This window comes from Chinchilla lanigera, unplaced genomic scaffold, assembly GCF_000276665.1.
Source record: "Chinchilla lanigera isolate Chin_1 unplaced genomic scaffold, ChiLan1.0 scaffold00021, whole genome shotgun sequence".
Taxonomy (NCBI): domain Eukaryota; kingdom Metazoa; phylum Chordata; class Mammalia; order Rodentia; family Chinchillidae; genus Chinchilla; species Chinchilla lanigera.
In genome coordinates, this window is record NW_004955422.1 from 24,745,571 (window position 1) to 24,763,371 (window position 17,801).

The 17,801-nt window shown below is 39.1% G+C and overlaps 1 protein-coding gene across 1 annotated transcript in view; it reads left to right on the forward strand.

Annotated features, from left to right (window-relative positions):
• The window catches only part of Samhd1 (SAM domain and HD domain 1), a gene marked incomplete in the record, with an annotated part of 66,570 nt that overhangs the window by 31,468 nt on the left and 17,301 nt on the right, over positions 1-17,801 (forward strand). Inside the window, 6 exon segments of the mRNA XM_013514015.1 lie at positions 587-657; positions 7,956-8,111; positions 9,337-9,437; positions 9,556-9,664; positions 12,858-12,949; positions 14,329-14,444. Coding sequence (XP_013369469.1) covers positions 587-657; positions 7,956-8,111; positions 9,337-9,437; positions 9,556-9,664; positions 12,858-12,949; positions 14,329-14,444 — 645 coding nt within the window.

The window sequence follows — 17,801 nt, forward strand, 5'->3', positions numbered from 1 at the left end:
CACTTTGAAGATACCAAAGTATAGTACAACAACCATTGATAATAACCTACCACTTTTGTCTGTAACTCACTATTATTTGTCTCTTTGTTTTCCTGAGAAACTATCCTGTAGATAACAATATGTAGAGCAACAACCATTGATAATTTCCTACCACTTTGTCTGTAATTCAGTCAGCCCCACCATTACTATGTTATCCTTCTTTTACTCTTTAAAATAAAAAAAAAAAAACCATAAAACTGTCCTTTCATTTTATTCTGCTGTAGAAAATAGGAAGGTAGGATTTGTCCTGTTTTGTGATTTATCAATTATTGATTTCTGTTGATATTTCAATTAAACTAAAACAATTCTTTTTCTTTTTCTTTCTTTGGTTTTTTGAGACAGGGTTTTATTATGCAGTTCAGGCTGCCCTTGAACTCACTGTGTAGCTCAGTTTGACCTCGAACTCGAAACAGTCCTCCTGCCTTACCCTCACAAGTGCTGGGATTACAGGCGTGCGCCACCATGCTTAGCAAAAGATTTCTTAAAGAATTGAGTTTTACCAATTTACAAACATTTTGCTTGTTTTAAGGCTGCTTTTGTTTTTAAGGACATGGACCATTTTCTCATATGTTTGATGGAAGATTTATCCCACTTGCTCGACCAGAGGTGAAATGGACGGTATGTGTACATTCAGTAGTCAATAAAAAGGAAGCCCATTTACATTATCTATTTGGTTCCTGGCTGTGCTACAATGTGCTTCCCCATTATACACATCAAAGTGCTCTCATTCATGTTTATGTGTGTTTTCTTTTGATCCTCACAATAGTCAATAAAGGGCCAGGGATATAGCTCAGTGGCAAGCTGCCTGGCAAATGCGAGGTCATGAGTTCAATTCCCATACCTGCTGCCTCAAAAAAAGAAGAAGCTATAGCAATAGTCCATAAAGAAAGAATCATTATCTTACCTTTTTTGTGTGTCTTTTTGAGACAGATCTCGCTATGTAGTTCGGGCTGGCCTTGAGCTCACTTCGTAGCCCAAGCTGGTTTCAAACTTGCAGTGATCCTCCTGCATCAGCCTCCTAAGTGCTGGGATTACAGGTGTGCACCACCACGCCATTATCTTTATTTTATAAAGAAAAGGAACTTGAAACTTTTAGAAGCATATCAATGTGTCAGAAATCACAAAGCTGTTAAGTAGTAGAGCCAGCATTAGAAATCAAATCTTCTAATTATCAAATTAATGTTTTTTTCTATTCTAGTTCACAGCTGTTTTTTTTAAAAAAAAAAGCCAAATCCAGTTTCTGTTCATTTGGTATGACCATTGAAGTAACTGAAACCTGACCATCAGATGAACCATATAATTAGGTGTTTGCAGGTGGCTGACCTATTTTTGGAATCAGTTTTTGAGAAGTTATGTTTCTGCCACTCCCAGTTTCTACCACACTGTATTTCTGGAACCTAGAGTTGAAAAGGAATTAATGTGTCTTAGAAGCTTCTTACAAGTCAACCACTAGCTTTTCTCTTTTTTTTTTTTCTCCTTGAGGTATAATTCATGTGCAATAAAAGTAAAGTTTTTAAGCGAGCTTTGATAAGTGTCTACATCCAGTCAGAATGCAGAATATTTTCATGTTTTTGGAAAATTCCCTTCTGCACCTCACCTCTGGAGGGGTGTTGCTAGGGATGGAACCCAAGCCTGGTACATAATAAGGCCACTCTGTATACTGAGCTGCATCCCCAGCCCTGCCTCCTTCCCCTTTAACCAGTTCTTACTCCCCACCACCTTCTGACTTCCATGAACATACATGTTCTTGGATTTGATATACAGAGGATCAGAGAGTAGGTATAATTTTGTGTCTTATTTTATTTACTTAACATAATATTTTTAAGATTTGTTTATGTTCAGTCTATCAGAAGGGGATCTCTTTTTATTGCTAAAGTAGTACACCAGTTTGTGAATAAATCAATTTTTTTATCTTTTCTCCTTTTGATTGAATTTGGGTTGTTTACAGGTTTGGGCAATTATGTATAAGGTTATAATGCACATTAGTTTACAAGAATTTTTGTAAGTATTTTCTCATTTCTGTTAGGTAAATGCCTAGGCATAGAATTATAGGGGCATATAGTAGATGCATGTTTAACCGTATAAGAAATTACCACAGTTTTCCTGTGTAGTTATGCAATTTTACACTCCCACCAGCAATGTAAGTTCCAGTTGTTGTATAGCCTCATCAACATTTCATCTTTTATTTTATTTTTAAAAATTTATTTATTTTTTGCAGAGTTGCATATTGAACCCAGGGCTTTGCACATGCTAGGCAAGTGCTCTACGGGTGAGACACACCCCAGCCCCTGCATTTGAAATCTTTTAGATTAGCACTTCTGAGTGTCAAATGGTCTCTCAGGGTTTAATTTGCATTCTCTAATGTATGTTGAATACCATTTCCTGTTGTTTGTGTTTTACACTGTTATTGGTACATCTTTTTGGCAAATTTTGTTACGTGGTAAATCCAGCAGCTCAATTCCAAGCTCTTGTGTACTACAAGCAATGTATTGCAAAGCATATATTCAATGGTAAAGCAGAAGCGGTTACATTTATTAAAGATCACAGGAAGATGTACTGAGGGAAGGTCCTGCATGAGCAGAAAAGTGGTATGAAGTGCAACGGAAATAAAAAGCACAACACAGCACACAGATAAATCAGGCTTTCAGATTTTTAAAGGAAGCGTGCCCAGTGTAGGTGACGCTTGTTGGGTACCTAAGTAAGATTGACAGGGGCCAAATCATTGCAGATGCTTTCAGTGAGCATGAGTGTCCCAGAATTGAGTCTGATTAAATTACGAGCATGAGATTTTTTTTGAGATGTTTTTAACTATTAATTTTATTTATCATAAATTTTTATGAACCGTAAATAAGATTCTATTTATGAACCATACTTATGAGCTATTAATAAGGTCTCGTGATGAAAAGGTTATTGAAGGTCAGGCCAGGAGATCTAATAGACATATGCTGTAGCCTGAGGCTTTGGGGGTATCTAGGTTCTTTGCTATTTCATTTTCTACCTCTCTTAAAACAGTAGAAGGGCCCAGCACAGGCCCCTAATGAATTTGGGTTGGAGGCTGAGCCCGGAGGACAGCAGAGAGTTCAAGGCCAGCCTGCACTACATAGTGAGTTCAAGGACAGCATGAACTACAAAGCCAGACTCCATCTCAAAAAAACAAAACAAAACAAAATAAAAAACCAGAGGAAAGAGGATTGCTATGGTATTGCTCGAACTCAAGTGGGTAGAGGGGAGTGGTCTGCCAGATCCCACTCTACTACCTGTACTAATTTCTTCCAATGTTTCATCCATTTAAAAAATTTTATTGGGGGCTGGGGATTTAGCTCAGTGGCAAAGCACCTGCCTGGCAAGTGCAAGGTCGTGAGTTCGGTTCCCGCTACCGGAGGGGGAAAAAAAAAAAAAAAAAAATTTTACTGGAGTCTAGGTGTATATATGGTTTATTGGTAGATCGTGCAGTGAGCAGCAGTAAAACTCGATTAATCTAGAGCAGCGAGAGAAAAAAAGAGGAAGAAGAAAGGGATTTTTTTCTCTCTTACTGATTGGGGTGTGTGTGTGTGTATTTACAGATATTTATTATAAATATTTTCTCTTAGTGTTAGGCTTGTTAATATTTTTTTTTTCTTTTGCAGTACTGGGCGTTGAACCCAGATCCTTCACAGTGAGTTACTATACCAGCCCTTTTCATTTTTTTATTTTGAGATAGAACCTTGCTGAGAAACTAAATTGGCCAGGCTATACTCAAACTTGCAATCCTTTTGCCTTAGTCTCCCAGAATGCTGGGCTTATACATGTAATTTGTAATTGTTTTCTGCAAAGGACTGATTTAGTAGGAGCTGATGTTTTTTTCTTTTAAATGTTTTACCTTTTACATTTAAGAACTTAGCGCATGGGAAATTAATTTTTATATACGTGAATAGTAGAATTTTAATTATTCTCTTTTTAATATAGATACTTGTTTATTTTAAAATCTTGTTTGTTTGTGGTACTGAGGCAGGAGGTAGGTAAGGAAAAGGCTAGAGGAAGAAGAGAAGACCAGCCCAGTGGGGAGCCCACTTTCTAGACTAGATCTACCTTCTAAGAGTTAAACATGGGATGCCCAAATCTAAATACAGTGGGGAAATGCAACCAGGAAACTTAGCTTGTCTACAGTAAGTGCTCCACCCAGTGGTCTTCTGCAACTCTTGGCTTACCCCAACCCTAATTACAGATTTGACCCTCATGGGCTCTGGACACCAGGAAAGTTCTGTGAGGGCCATAAAAGGCCAAAATCCACCTCCCACTGGAGAGGCAGAGTCAGGTTGCTCACTGGTTGGAGTCACGCCTCAGACCAAACCCTCAGTTCCACCCTAAACCCTAAGGCTTAAAACTTGACACTAATTCCCCTTAGTGCCAAGAGCTCTTCTCACTGGCCTCCTCCCCCGCTCTGTGGAGTGTTTCTTGTCATTCCTCTTTCAAATAAATCATTGATCCTGCTGCACTCTTGGGTGTCCTCCTCCACTCTTGGCTTAGGACATCAAGAGCCTCAACGAGTCCCCCAGCCCCGTACCAGTCCTGGGGATTAAGCCAAGGGCCTCACACATGCTAGGCAGATGGTCTACCGCTGAGCTCTCTGACTACATTCCCAGCCCTTTTTATATTTTGAGACAACATCTTAATAAGTTGTACCCCTGCTGGTCTTGATTGTGTGGTCCTCCTGCCTCAACTTCCTGAGTAGTTTATATTACAGATGTGCCACTGTGCCAGCTCTTCTAGCATTTTTCAGTTTCCCATATATGAGGAAGCTTTCTGGATTCTTGTTCCACACCTTGTTTTGTTTGCTTTTTTGGTAAAGGGGTCAAAGCCAGTTCCTTGGGCATGGTAGTCAAGCATTCTACCATTGGGCCACGTCCTCAGTCCCTCTGGTCCATAAGTTCTTAATTATTATTGGTCTGTAGTAAGTCTTGGTACTTGGAAGGATGACTGTTCTTACTAGGTCATACAAGAGGGTCTTTGCCTGTTTACTCTCCCCTTAAGAATTTTGCAGTTTTCTCCTCCAGAGTCTTATATATTTTTTGTTGTATTTACAGAGTTCCTTATAATTTTAGTTGTTATTAATTGTGTTATCTTTTTGAAATTTACTTTTTTGGTTTACTTATATATTTGGCTTTTATATATTGGAATATATTTGAAACTACTCTTTTGCTCAACCTTTATTCTAAAAACTTTGTAGATTCTTTTGCATTTTCAATGTAGATCATTGCAATTCAATGCATCTGCAAATAGGAAAGTTTTTTTTTTTTAATTCTTATACACTTGATAGATTGACTGACTAATTCATTGTTTGATTGTTTTGAGACAAGGTATCACTATGTAGTTTTTCCTGGCTTTAAACTCATGGCAATCCTCCTACCTCAGCCTCCTGAGTAGGGATTACAGGCATGCACCACCATACTTGCAATTCTTTTTTGGGGGGGTTCCTCTTCCCCTTCCCCCAACCCTTTTTCTGTGTTCACAAAAGCTCTACTTCCATTTTTATCCTTCTGTTTTTTTTTCTTTAAATCTCTTTTCCCTTCCCTGCCTCCTGTTTCTCTTCCCATTTGAACAACTTCTTTTATTCAGTTTTTAACATTTGATTTTTATGTAACTTTACTCCAATTTTAATGGAAAAGAACTCTTCAATCTATTTTTTTTTTTTTTTTTTTTTTTTTTTTTGGTTTTTCTCCAGTACCAGGAACCGAACTCACGACCTTGCGCTTGCCAGGCAGGCGCTTGGCCGCTGAGCTAAATCCCCAGCCCTCTATTTTTTTTTTGGTTCTTTTCCCATAGCGGGAATCGAACTCACAACCCCTCGCACTTGCCAGGCAGGCGCTATCCACTGAGCTAAATCCCTAGCACCAAACCCTTCAATCTAGATTTGCTAAATGTTAATGTTTTGTTGTGTTTTCTTTTTAAACATGCTCTTTTTTTTCCAGGTGTATATAATTTTCTTCTGCACCATTTTAGTATGTACACATACTATTTTTTTTCTTTTTGTTTTTTTTTGAGGCAGGGTCCTGCCATTGCCCAGGCTGCCTGGTACTCCTGCATTCAAGTGATTCTCCTGTCTCAGCCTCCCATGTACCTGAGATTTCAGGCATACAGCATCACTTCCAACCTCACATATTTTTATTCTCAAATATTTCATTGTATATTTCCCCAAAACAGGAATATAACCTCTGCACAATTATCAAAATCAGGAAATTAGTACTGACTCAGTACTGTTACCCAGTTTACAGACTTACTTTCCAATTTCACCAAATGACCATATTTAGTTAGACGGGGAAAAACTTTTACTTTCCTAGTGTAAGATTCAGTATATATTTTATTGCCATTTATCTTTTCTTTTGGGAGGATTCTTCAGGGGTATTTTTGGGTTTTTTTGTCTTTTTTGAGGCAGGGTCTCACTGCAGTTCAAGCTGGCCTTGAGCTCACTTTGTAGCCCAGGCTGACCTCAAACTTGCAACAGTCCTCCTGCCTCAGCCTCTCAAGTGCTGGGATTACAGGTGTGTGCCACCATGCCCAGCTAGATTCTTCAGTTTTTTTGAGACAGCATCTCACTACATAGGCTAATTCAGACTGGTGTTGAACTCACTATGTAGCCCAGGCTGGCTTTGGACTTGTGGCAGTCCTCCTGTCTCAGCCTCCGAGTGCTGGGATTACAGGCATGTGCCACCACACGGTCCTTATGACCTTGTCATTTTCTTAAGAGTAGGTGAGCTGTTTTGTGGAATGTCCCTCAATTTGAGTTTCAGTTGATCTAATACTACCATAGCCAGATTTGCTATTTCTGGCAGAATGCCAGAGAAGTGCTGCTTCCTTTTTAATGTGGCACGTGCAGAGGTATGTAAAATCTGTGTGAGCCATTACTTTTTTTTTTTTTTTTTTGGTTTTGGTTTTTCTCCGGTACCGGGAACCGAACTCACGACCTTGCGCTTGCCAGGCAGGCGCTTTTGCCGCTGAGCTAAATCCCCAGCCCCTGTGAGCCATTACTTGTGATAGTAACTTTGATCACTTGGTTAGGGAGTGTCTGCCAAATGTCTGTAATGTAGTTACCATTTAACTCTTTGTAAGTAGATTAATATATATCTTGATTTGATTTTTTAAAAGATAGTTATATAGGACTATTTAGGTTTTGCTTTTCATCTTAAGTTAGTTATGGTGAGACTGGAGTAGAACCAGTGTCTCCAGGAGACCATTTGATCTTCACAATGCCTGTGGGAGAGTAAGCAAAGAAATGAGCCAGTTGAGGCTGACTGAGACTTGTATTTAGTCTTTTTTTTTTTTGGCGGGGTGGGGTGGGGTGGTGGTTATTTGGTGTTTGGTTTTGATTTTTTGAAACCAGACCTTACTATGTAGTCCAGGCTGGCCTTGAACTTGCTAGGTAGGCATGTGCCACCATGCCTGCCTCTCATCCCAGAGATCTTGATTTCAGAGTCGAATTTCCTGATAAGATCTTGATTTCAGAGCCTTAATTTTACTGACAAGGTTGCAGCTGCCTCCATTTGCCACTAGATGGAAGCACTAACAGCTTTTAGCTTCATGCGTTCCAACACTGATGAAAATAGGACTAAATTCTTAGTGGTGTTCATCAAAATGGGATTCTGCCTGCATGACCTGGTAATATTCTTCTAGGTACCATAAATCATTTTGTCCCATAGAATGTGTTTATTATATTGCAATATAATGAGCATGGCTTGTAGAAGCTTTGTAGACAAATAAAATACTTACAAAAGCAGCAGATTTTAAAAATTGCAAAACCATAGTTAGCAGTTAGGTAATTAATGCGCAGTAAAGCATCCAGTACTCATATCAGAGTTACCTAGAACAATAATAATTTGTATAGCTGGGGCCCCTGGTAGGCTAGAGTCTCTAATAGGCCACGTTATCCTGATTTTTTCCAGCATGAACAGGGATCAGTTCAGATGTTTGAGTATTTAGTGAATTCTAATGGACTCAGGGCTGTCATGGAACAGTATGGCCTCATCCCTGAGGAAGATACTTGTTTTATCAAGGAACAAATTGCAGGACCACTTGAATCACCAGTGAAAGATTCTTCGGTAAGTTTGTACTGTATTCAATTTAATTTGAACTCACTGATGCTCTTTTCTAATGTTTCCACTTCTTTTACAGCTACATATTTTGCTGTTTTAAAGGGGCCAATGACAAAATATGTTACGTATTTCTACCCTCTAATGGAAAAAGTGAAAAGTTTATATTTTTGTGCCTTTTAACTGAGTTCTTTAAGTTACTCTTAAATTTAAAATATTTATAAATCCTTTTTAATGAATATATATGTATAATAGATAGAAGCCTTAAATTTTTTTGTAAATGTAAAAGTGTATCTTGTTTATCCATTATAGTTAGCCTGTTTGAAATATCTAGATATATGAAGACCTAAAGAGTTAAACTAGTTCAGGGGAAAATCTTTGTACCATTTTTTTTTATCTTTGTACTATTAATTTTAAAATAACTTGGAAAATAATTTTCCCTTGAGACTCTAAGGGTTTTTTCCCCCTTAAATAATGCAAATCCACTTCCAAAACAAAGTTTCTGTTTGTTTGGTTTTGGTTTTTTTTGTCTTTTTGTGGTAGGGTTTCACTGTACAGTTCAGCTGGCCTTAAACTCACTTTGTAGCCCAGGCTGGCCTTGAACTTACAGTCATCCTCCTGCCTCAGCCTCCCAGTTCTGGGATTACAGGCGCATGCTACCATGCCAGACCAGTAAAACATAGAATTAAAAGGTGATTTTGTAGTGAATACCTAATTTCCAAAAAAGTAGAGGTCCAAAAATGCTTTGAAACATACACATGTCATTTAGACTAGACATGTAGTTAGATGTGAAGCTACTAGATATGTAGACAGTATTATTTTAATGCATAAATTCAAGTATTATCATTTTAGGAACGTTCTTACTAGTTTATAATTAAATATTTTTAAAAAGATTTTAAGTCAAGAGAACAAAAATGTTCTTGTTTGTGGGAGGTGTTATACATTAGGATCCTTTGAATGGCACTTGAAGTTTTGTGTGTGTATGTGTGTGTATATGTGTGTGCTGTACTGCTGAGCTACATTCCTAAGGTAAAGATTTGGTATTAATAGGACATACAGTATACCTTAGCATTTCTTTTCCCTTTCCACTTTTATAAGAATTGGAAGAAAGAATGTACCCTTCTAATTTATCTCTTATTCCCAGTTTATAATTTGCAGATGAACACAATTGTTTTGCTTGCAAATAGATTTGTTGCCTATCCTAAAACTTTGCCTGGGTTTTCTTGTCTTGTAGTGGCCATATAAAGGACGTCCTAAAGAGAAAAGCTTCCTTTATGAGATAGTGGCTAATAAAAGAAATGGCATTGATGTAGATAAATGGGATTATTTTGCCAGGTATGCACTGAACACTTCAGAAAAGTTGTGTAAAATCTTTATATAAGTTCAGTATTAGTATTTAAAGTACACTTTTCCTATTGAAAAATTTCATCTTTTTCCTTTGGATTCCTTATAGGGACTGCCATCATCTTGGAATCCAAAATAATTTTGATTACAAGCGCTTTCTTAAGTTTGCCCGTGTGTGTGAAGTGGATAATAGGAAGCATATTTGCACTAGAGAAAAGGTAGGTGGTGTCAAAGGAGGCAACAAGAAGAGTGTAGCTCCTGGTCTGAGATCTGGAAATAACTTTCACCTATTTGGGATAATTGGTTAATGATCAATCTCTATTTAATATATTTGTAAGCATCTTAGGGCTTGTAGTCAGGGTTTACAAGGGAAACAGTTTAATACAGGACACATAATTTTTGTTTGTTTGTTTGTTTGTTTTGTTTTCCGGTACCGGGAACCGAACTCAAGACCTTGCGCTTGCCAGGCAGGTGCTGTGCCACTGAGCTAAATCCCCAGCCCCAGGACACATAATTTATAGGATTATTTTAGAGTAGTTACACAAACAGTCAAATACAAAAGAGTGCAGGAAATCCATCCACACACTAAAGACCCAAAGAATTCAGCTGAGAGCCTAGATCCCACAGCAAAGTCTTACATGAGTCCAGCTAAAGACCTAGAGCCCATGACAGTGACCCCTACAAGTCCAACTGGAAAGGCCAGCCTGAACTGCATAGGGAGACCCTGTCTCAAAAAAGGCAAAAAAAAAAAAAATTAAAAATTAAAACTTAGCTGAGCATGGTGGTGCACACCTATAATCCCAACACTCAAGAGGCTGAGACAGGAGGATTGCTGAGAGTTCAAGGCCAACCTGGACTACATAGTGAGTTCAAGACCAGCCTGAACTAGAGAATGACACCCTGTCTCAAAAAAAATCAAAGACCTAATTGTAAGCATTAAAACTATAAAATTCTTAAAAGAAAATAAATAAACATCAAAATTTAAAACTTTTCTATAGCAAAAGACCCTATCAAGAAAAATCAGCCTGGCCTGGTGGTGCACGCCTGTAATCCCAGCACTCGGGGGGCTGAGGCAGGAGGATCTTTGCAAGTTCAAGACCATCCTGGGCTACAAAGTGAGTTCAAGGCCAGCTTGAACTGCATAGCGAGACCCTGTCTCAAAAAAGACCAAAAAAATTAAAAAGTCCAATTGGAGGCCAAGAGCCCACAGCAGTGTCTCATACAAGCCTGTTTCAAGGATCTGTGCTGAAAAGGGCACAAGGTCAGTGGTGGAAGCTAGAAAGTCTGTGCCAGTGGGATGGAGGATCTTGCTAGTAGGCTGAGGGATCTGTACTGGAGCCAAGAAGCAATGCTGAAAGTAAGGACCAGAGCTCCCCGGAAAGTACCACAGCCACCCTCAGCAACAGCAAGGTCCCGAGCTCCTCCGATGATGAGAATAGCTGAGTCCCTATCAGAAAAGCCAGCGTGACAAGCTCCTCCAGGAAAACCAACAGCCCTCAGTTCTTCCTTTCCAGTCCTCCTTTTTATGTTGTTGGCCACAGTCCTCAGTTGGGCCCTCCCACACCCGGCACCACGCTGATTCAGTTCGGCTGGGTGTTACAGGTTGATCACCAGTTGTCCGTCCCACACAGGGCTCTTTTCATTTCTAGTGCACTGCTAAATAGTAATAATGTTAAATTCAACATTTATTTCACCTTGTGCTGGGCAGTGTTTTTTTGTTGTTACTGTTTTTATGACAATGGGGATTGAAACCAAGTGTTCAGACTCACTCACTAGGCAAACACTGTACCACTGAACTATATCTCCAGCCCTGGACACTGTTTTAAATGCTTTGAATAGATTAACAACCCTTATAACCCTATGAGATACTATTATTACCCTGTTTGTCTTCGTCTGTTTTTTTTTGCTGTCAGGATACTTTATAAAGAAAAGAGGTTCATTTAGTTCACAGGTATGGAGGCCTAAGAATCATGGCACTGGCATCTGCTTGGCCTCTGATAGGATCACTTACTGCTCATTGTATGGGCGAAAATCAGAAGGGCAAACAGGCACATCCTAAAGAGAGTAAAGGGAGGTGCCAGGCTCTATTTATAACAAACTACTCTTGTAAGATCTACATTAATCCCTTCGTGAGGATGGAGCCCCCAAAGCCTAATTACTTCTTTTTTTTTTTTCTTTCTTTTCCCTAATTACTTCTTAAAGGTCCCATTACTTCTCAATGCTGTTACTTTGGGAACCTACTTTTGACGTGAATTTTGCTGGGGACGAACCATATTTAAACTGTAACACCATTTAACAAGTGATCAAATTGAGGCATAGGAAGGGATAGAATTAATAAATGACAGAGCTAGAATTTCAACCTCACAAGGTCCCTGCTAGATGACAATCTTATAACTAAAGAATGGTATGGTACTGTAATAGGGCCAGGGATGTAGCTCAGTGGTGCAGCACCTGCCTAGCAAGCATAAGGTCCTGAGTTCGGTTCCTGGTACCAAAAAAAAAAGAATAAAGAACATAAGAATAATAATACTTATTTTGTAGAGTTAATAAGAGGATTAAAAGATTATTTAAAATGCCTAAAACAGAACCTGTGGGCTGTCATAGTGCAGTAGTAAAGCATGTGTCTAGCATGCACAAAGCCTTGGGTTCAATCCCTAACACAAAGGAAAACCCAAAACAAAATAAAACAACCCCAACCAGTCCTGTCACAAAGTTGCAACATACAAGATTTTATTCATTCATCCATTCATTTATTTATTTATTATTGAGGTAGGGTTTCACTATGCAGTTTTTGGCTGGTCTTGAACTCACAGCAGTCCTCCTGCCTCAGCCTCCCAAGTGCTTGCATTACAGGCATGTACCACTATGCCCAGCAAGATTTTATTATTAAAAATGAAATTCCAGATGGGCATGGTGATGCATGCCTGTAATCTCAGAACTCTGCAAGGAAGGAGCAAGGGGGTCACAAGTTCAGGCCCAGCCTAGACAATTTAGCGACTTAGACCCTGTCTCAAAATAAAAAATTAAAAAAAGGGCTGGGAATGTAGCTTAGTGTGAAGGCGCTGAGTTCAATCTCAAGAAAGAAGGGTGGGGAAGAGAGAGAGAAAAAGGGAGGGATGAAAAGAAAGAAAGAAAAGAGGAAGGGAAGTTGCAAACCAATAACAGCATTACCCATTCCCTTTTAGTCACCTCAAGGATTTTTTTTTTTTTTTTGGTTTTTGGTTTTTCTCCGGTACTGGGAACCGAACTCACGACCTTGCGCTTGCCAGGCAGGCGCTTTTGCCGCTGAGCTAAATCCCCAGCCCCCACCTCAAGGATTTTAATGAAAGCCCTTACACGCAGCCTTTGTCTGCCGACATCCCTTTTCTTCAGTCTGACCCTAAACTAATGTGCTCTCATGTTTTTCTGCAGGAGGTTGGAAATCTCTATGACATGTTCCACACACGCAACTCTTTACACCGCAGAGCCTATCAGCACAAAGTCGGGAACATCATTGATACGATGTAAGATATTTTACTGTTATTTCCCTATAAAATCTGCCATGGTGCTTTACTGGATTATCATTCTTGGCTGAGATTAAGATTTCCAGATCAATTCAAGTCGGGTCTTAAGTAAGCAAATCTAAAATGGTTTTCTTAAAGAAACAGACAAAATCCAGCATAAAGTAAATTTAGCAGAAGAGGCAGGAAACGGACAAGTGGGGAGTAGTGCAGATGACTAGGAGAGGAGCTGCCTCGGGCTGGACGTGGAGAGGCGGCGCCCAAACGGTCCAGGACCTCTGCACAGGTCGTTACTTACGCACCATACCCAAGTCATCGGGGTAGCAGGAGGTGGGACATGAGTAATTGACATTCTGATATTAATAACAGTTAATTTTGAGGATTAAGCGTAATGTCTGCTTTATTCTGTCAAATATAAAAGTTAGAAGTAGATAGTAAATCCAGCAGGAATTTCACCTTCTGACTCCATCAGAATCAAAACAAAATAGTGCAGTAGAATCTATATGTAGCTCAAAGACCCCATGAGGAGTTTTCCCTTCTAGTTTTTTTGTTTTGTTTTGTTTTGTTTTGTTTTAGTACCAGGAATCAAAACTCATGACCTTGCACTTGCCAGGCAGGCACTGTGAGTGGAGTATGTGGTAGAGTATACTTGTAATCCCAGCCACTCCAAGGAGGCTGAGACAAGAAGATCAAAAGTTCAAGGCCAGCCTAAGCAATTTAGTGAGACCCTGTCTCAAAATAAAATTTAGAAAGGCCTTGGGTAGAGCACTTGCATAGAATGTACAGGCCCCTGGGTTTGATCCCAGTATCAAAAAAAAAAAAAAAAAAAGATACAAATCAAATTGATAACATGTCTCTAAAATGGCAATAAATGGATTATTGTAAACCTTTCGTGTTCATGTTCATATTCATGTTGGGTTAGAAATTTCTCTTCATTTCTATTTTTGTCTGTCCTTTATCATGAGTAGACTAGTCAGAATGATTGATACTTTGGTAAGAGTTTTTTAAAATCCAGAGTCAGAAAAGTCTACATTCAAAGCGTGGCACTGCCTCTTCCTAACTGGCTTGAAGGAAAATTATATTATTTCTCTGTCTGTAAGATTGGAGCTAGTTATACCAACCCATTGTTGGAAAATCAAACAAGATAACGTATCTGAAGAAAAAAAAAAGATCACATATCTGAAACCCTCCCCTGTGCCTGGAACACGGTGAATGCATCATCTCACAGATCACCCACACTTAGTGTGAGAAAGAAGCAGCTGTCCTTAGAACAGCCTCCCTCAAGGTGTTGTTTTCCCAGAATGGAAAGATCCCCTTCAGGAAGGCATAAAGCACAAATATTCACAATTTGTCTAAGCATATTTTCATAAAATGATCTTTAGGATTACAGATGCTTTCCTCAAAGCAGACCCCTACATGGAGATTATAGGTGCTGAAGGGAAAAAATACCGCATTTCTACGGCAATTGATGACATGGAAGCCTTCACCAAGCTGACAGGTAAGAACTGAAGATGGTTCATCTCAAACATGGTGTGAATCCCTGGATTGCTGATGGGTTACTTTCCACACTTTCCAGTGTATTTTAACTTCTTAAGTGATTATACTGTATACTTTTATTTATTTATTTTTATACTGTATACTTTTAAATTCGAGTTTATTTTCATATTGTACTAACAGGGTGATCTTGGTAAAGTGATTTAACTTCCCTGAACCTTGGTTTTCTTGCCTATAAAAAGGAGGTGTAAGAGCCGAGCGTGTTGGTGCATGCCTGTAATCCCAGCACTGGGGAGGCTGAGGCAGGAGGATCATTGCAAGTTCAAGGCCAGCCTTGGATACAAAGTGAGCTCAAAGCCAGCCTGAACTGCAGAGTGAGACCCTGTCTCAAAAAAGACCAAAAAAAAAGGAGGTGTATTATTTTGAGAGTCTATCTAAGTCACTAAGTTGCCTAGGCCGGGCTCAAACTTACGATCTTCCTGCCTCAGACTTCCAGAGTGCTGGGATTACAGCTATATGCCATCACACCCAACTTTTTAATATTTTTTTATTGCAAAGCATATGAGGCTAGGAGTATCTCTTCATATTTCTGCAGAAACAAAGTTTGCAGCTTTAGAGTAAGAGATGAGGGTATTGTAGCTGGTTCTTTAAACTAGGAAATTGTAGACTGAGAATAAAGATAAGTGAAGATAAGTGAAGCAAAAGAAGAACAAAAGGTATAGACCAGTCAGAGTTTATAGTTGCATCCGAGCATCTAAAAATACAGTTAGTTGAGGATATAGCTCAGTGGCCCAGCGCCTACCTGGCAAGCACAAGGTCCTGATTCCTGGTACCAAAAATAAATAAATAAACAAAAATACAATCGGAAATCAGACACACAGCCCACAGAATCAGCGGACAAGCTGGAGGCTCTGAAAATGGGCAAAAACAACAGAAACGGAGTGCCCCAAGACACAGGCAGACCCTCCTGCAGCAGCTTCCCGGCTGGTACTGCCCAGACTCCTGCCGTTCTGTCCTGGGTAGGTTCTGCTTGCAGCATACTGCCAGAGCAAAACCTGAACTGTCCAAGCTACTTTGAAGAACTAGTTTTTAAAATTTTAGATTGATAGTTTCTGTAAAATAAGATAAAAATAAATTACTAGGGCCAGGGATATAGCTTGGTGGTAGGGTACTTGTCTAGTATGTTCAATACCCTGGCTTAGATCCTGAGCACCATTTAAAAAAACCATTAGAAAAATGAGATGGGGAAAAGGGGACATATAAAATGTAAACCCATTTTTTGTTCTTCGTTTGTTTTTTGAGACATGATACTGCTGTGTAATCTAGGTTGCCCTTAAACTCACTATATAGTCCAGACTGGCCTCGAGCTCATGGTGATCCTTCTATCTCAGCTTCCTGAATGCTGAGATTACAGCATACAGTACCATACCCAACTTTGTTGGACTTTACTGGCAATAAATACAATAAAAATAAATATAATAGAGACAAACTTGTATTACATAAACTATACATATTCTTTTGTTTTTGTTTTTGTTTTTCTCCGGTACTGGGAACCGAACTCACGACCTTGCACTTGCCAGGCAGGTGCTTTTGCCGCTGAGCTAAATCCCCAGCCCCTTATACATATTCTTTAAAAATACATTTGGCCCTCTATGTCCACATGTTTTGCAATTGTGGATTCAACTAACCCTGAATCCAAAAATACTTGGGAAAAATGTGTCTGTACTAAACATGTACAGGCTTTTTTTGGTTCATTTCTTCCTAAGGAACACAGCATAACAAATATTTATGTAACATTTATATCCTAAAAAAAAAAAAAAAAACATTTATATCCTATTAGTTAATGTGGGTAATCTAGAGGTTGAAGTATGCAGGAGGATGTGCGCATTATTTTATATAAGGAATGTGAGCATCCTTGGATTTTGGCAGCACAGGTCCTGAAACCAGTCCCCCACAATAACCAAGGTATGAGTGTATATCCACAGGCAGATAATAGAGAACTTTTTACACTTGTACCTTTGTAGTCATCTCCCAATCATAAATAAAATCAGAAGTAGTGATTCTTCATCGTAAATGTCTTTGTGCACTTTTGAGTATATTGTGTATGTCAATATTTAGGGATTAGAATGTGACAGCTACGTTTGTTTCTTGCTCGTTAGTATGCCCAATCTAGGGTTGGGTTGATGACAAAATTACAAGGGATAATGTGCATCTAAATTGTTTCTCTGTTCTGTTTTAAGAGCATCCTAGTAAGCTAGTCTCCCATCTTTATGTTGATAGGAAAGGAAAAGGAGATTTTAAAACAACCTGGGGATTTGAGCAACCTGGAAATATTTTAACTTAATCCATAATAAAGGAAATGATGGTGTGTTTTAAAAAGTCATCTTCAATCTTTCATTAAAAACCAGTTCTAACAATTTATTCTGTAAAGTTATAGTTGCATTTAAGCTATTTTTGGTGAAAATACTTAATATTCTGGATTTAAATGTTTGGGTCAACTGACAAACTAACCTTAAAGTAGCACACATTTTACTGTAGTCCACATTGTGTAAACAGCTCCTGCTTACCATGAAGGTTCCATACCTCCCAGATTGGCTTTCACCGTGTTTGCTGAGATACACTTGATACACTTGTGTGTTGTAGCAAAATGGAGAGCCTGCACTTGGATACTGTAGCAGTGCCAGAGAGCTTCAGAGGTTGTCAGTGCTTCCTGCCAGTCACTGTGCTTGCCTCTGCAGTTTTAGGTAGCAATCAGAAGACAAACACCGCCCTATAGATTCCATTTAGAATTACACTGCTCTAAACTCTTCTAGTCTCTTTCCATCATTTGTTCCAGGTACAAAAATCCCAAGTAAGAGATTAGGTCAATGCTTGTGCCTTCTCTACCTGCATAGGAGACGAGCATATGGCCTGCCCAGCTTTCATCATTTGAGACAGAGGCACTACTCCTCTTGCAAATTATTCTGAACAGTATTATAATCCTTATTGTCCTTAACCACCTGATGTTGAAAAAATAGGACCACGAGGGCCTCTGTTACCTTTGTTGCTTTTCCATAAGTCAACACAGAGCTGGGCGTGGTGGCGCACGCCTGTAATCCCAGCACTCAGGAGGCTGAGGGAAGAGGGTCCTTAGTTCCAGACCAGCCTGGGCTGCAAAGTGAGCTCAAGGCCAGCTTGAACTGGATAGTGAGACCCAGTCTCAAAAAGACACACACACACAAAAAAAAGTCAACACAGCCTATTATTTGTTTAAAATTTTCAACTTTCTAGGCTTTTTTTTTTTTAATCTTTTTGTCTTTTTGGACTGTTTCCACATTTTATTTTGAAGTATTTAAAACCACTCAGCAATATTGAAAGAATG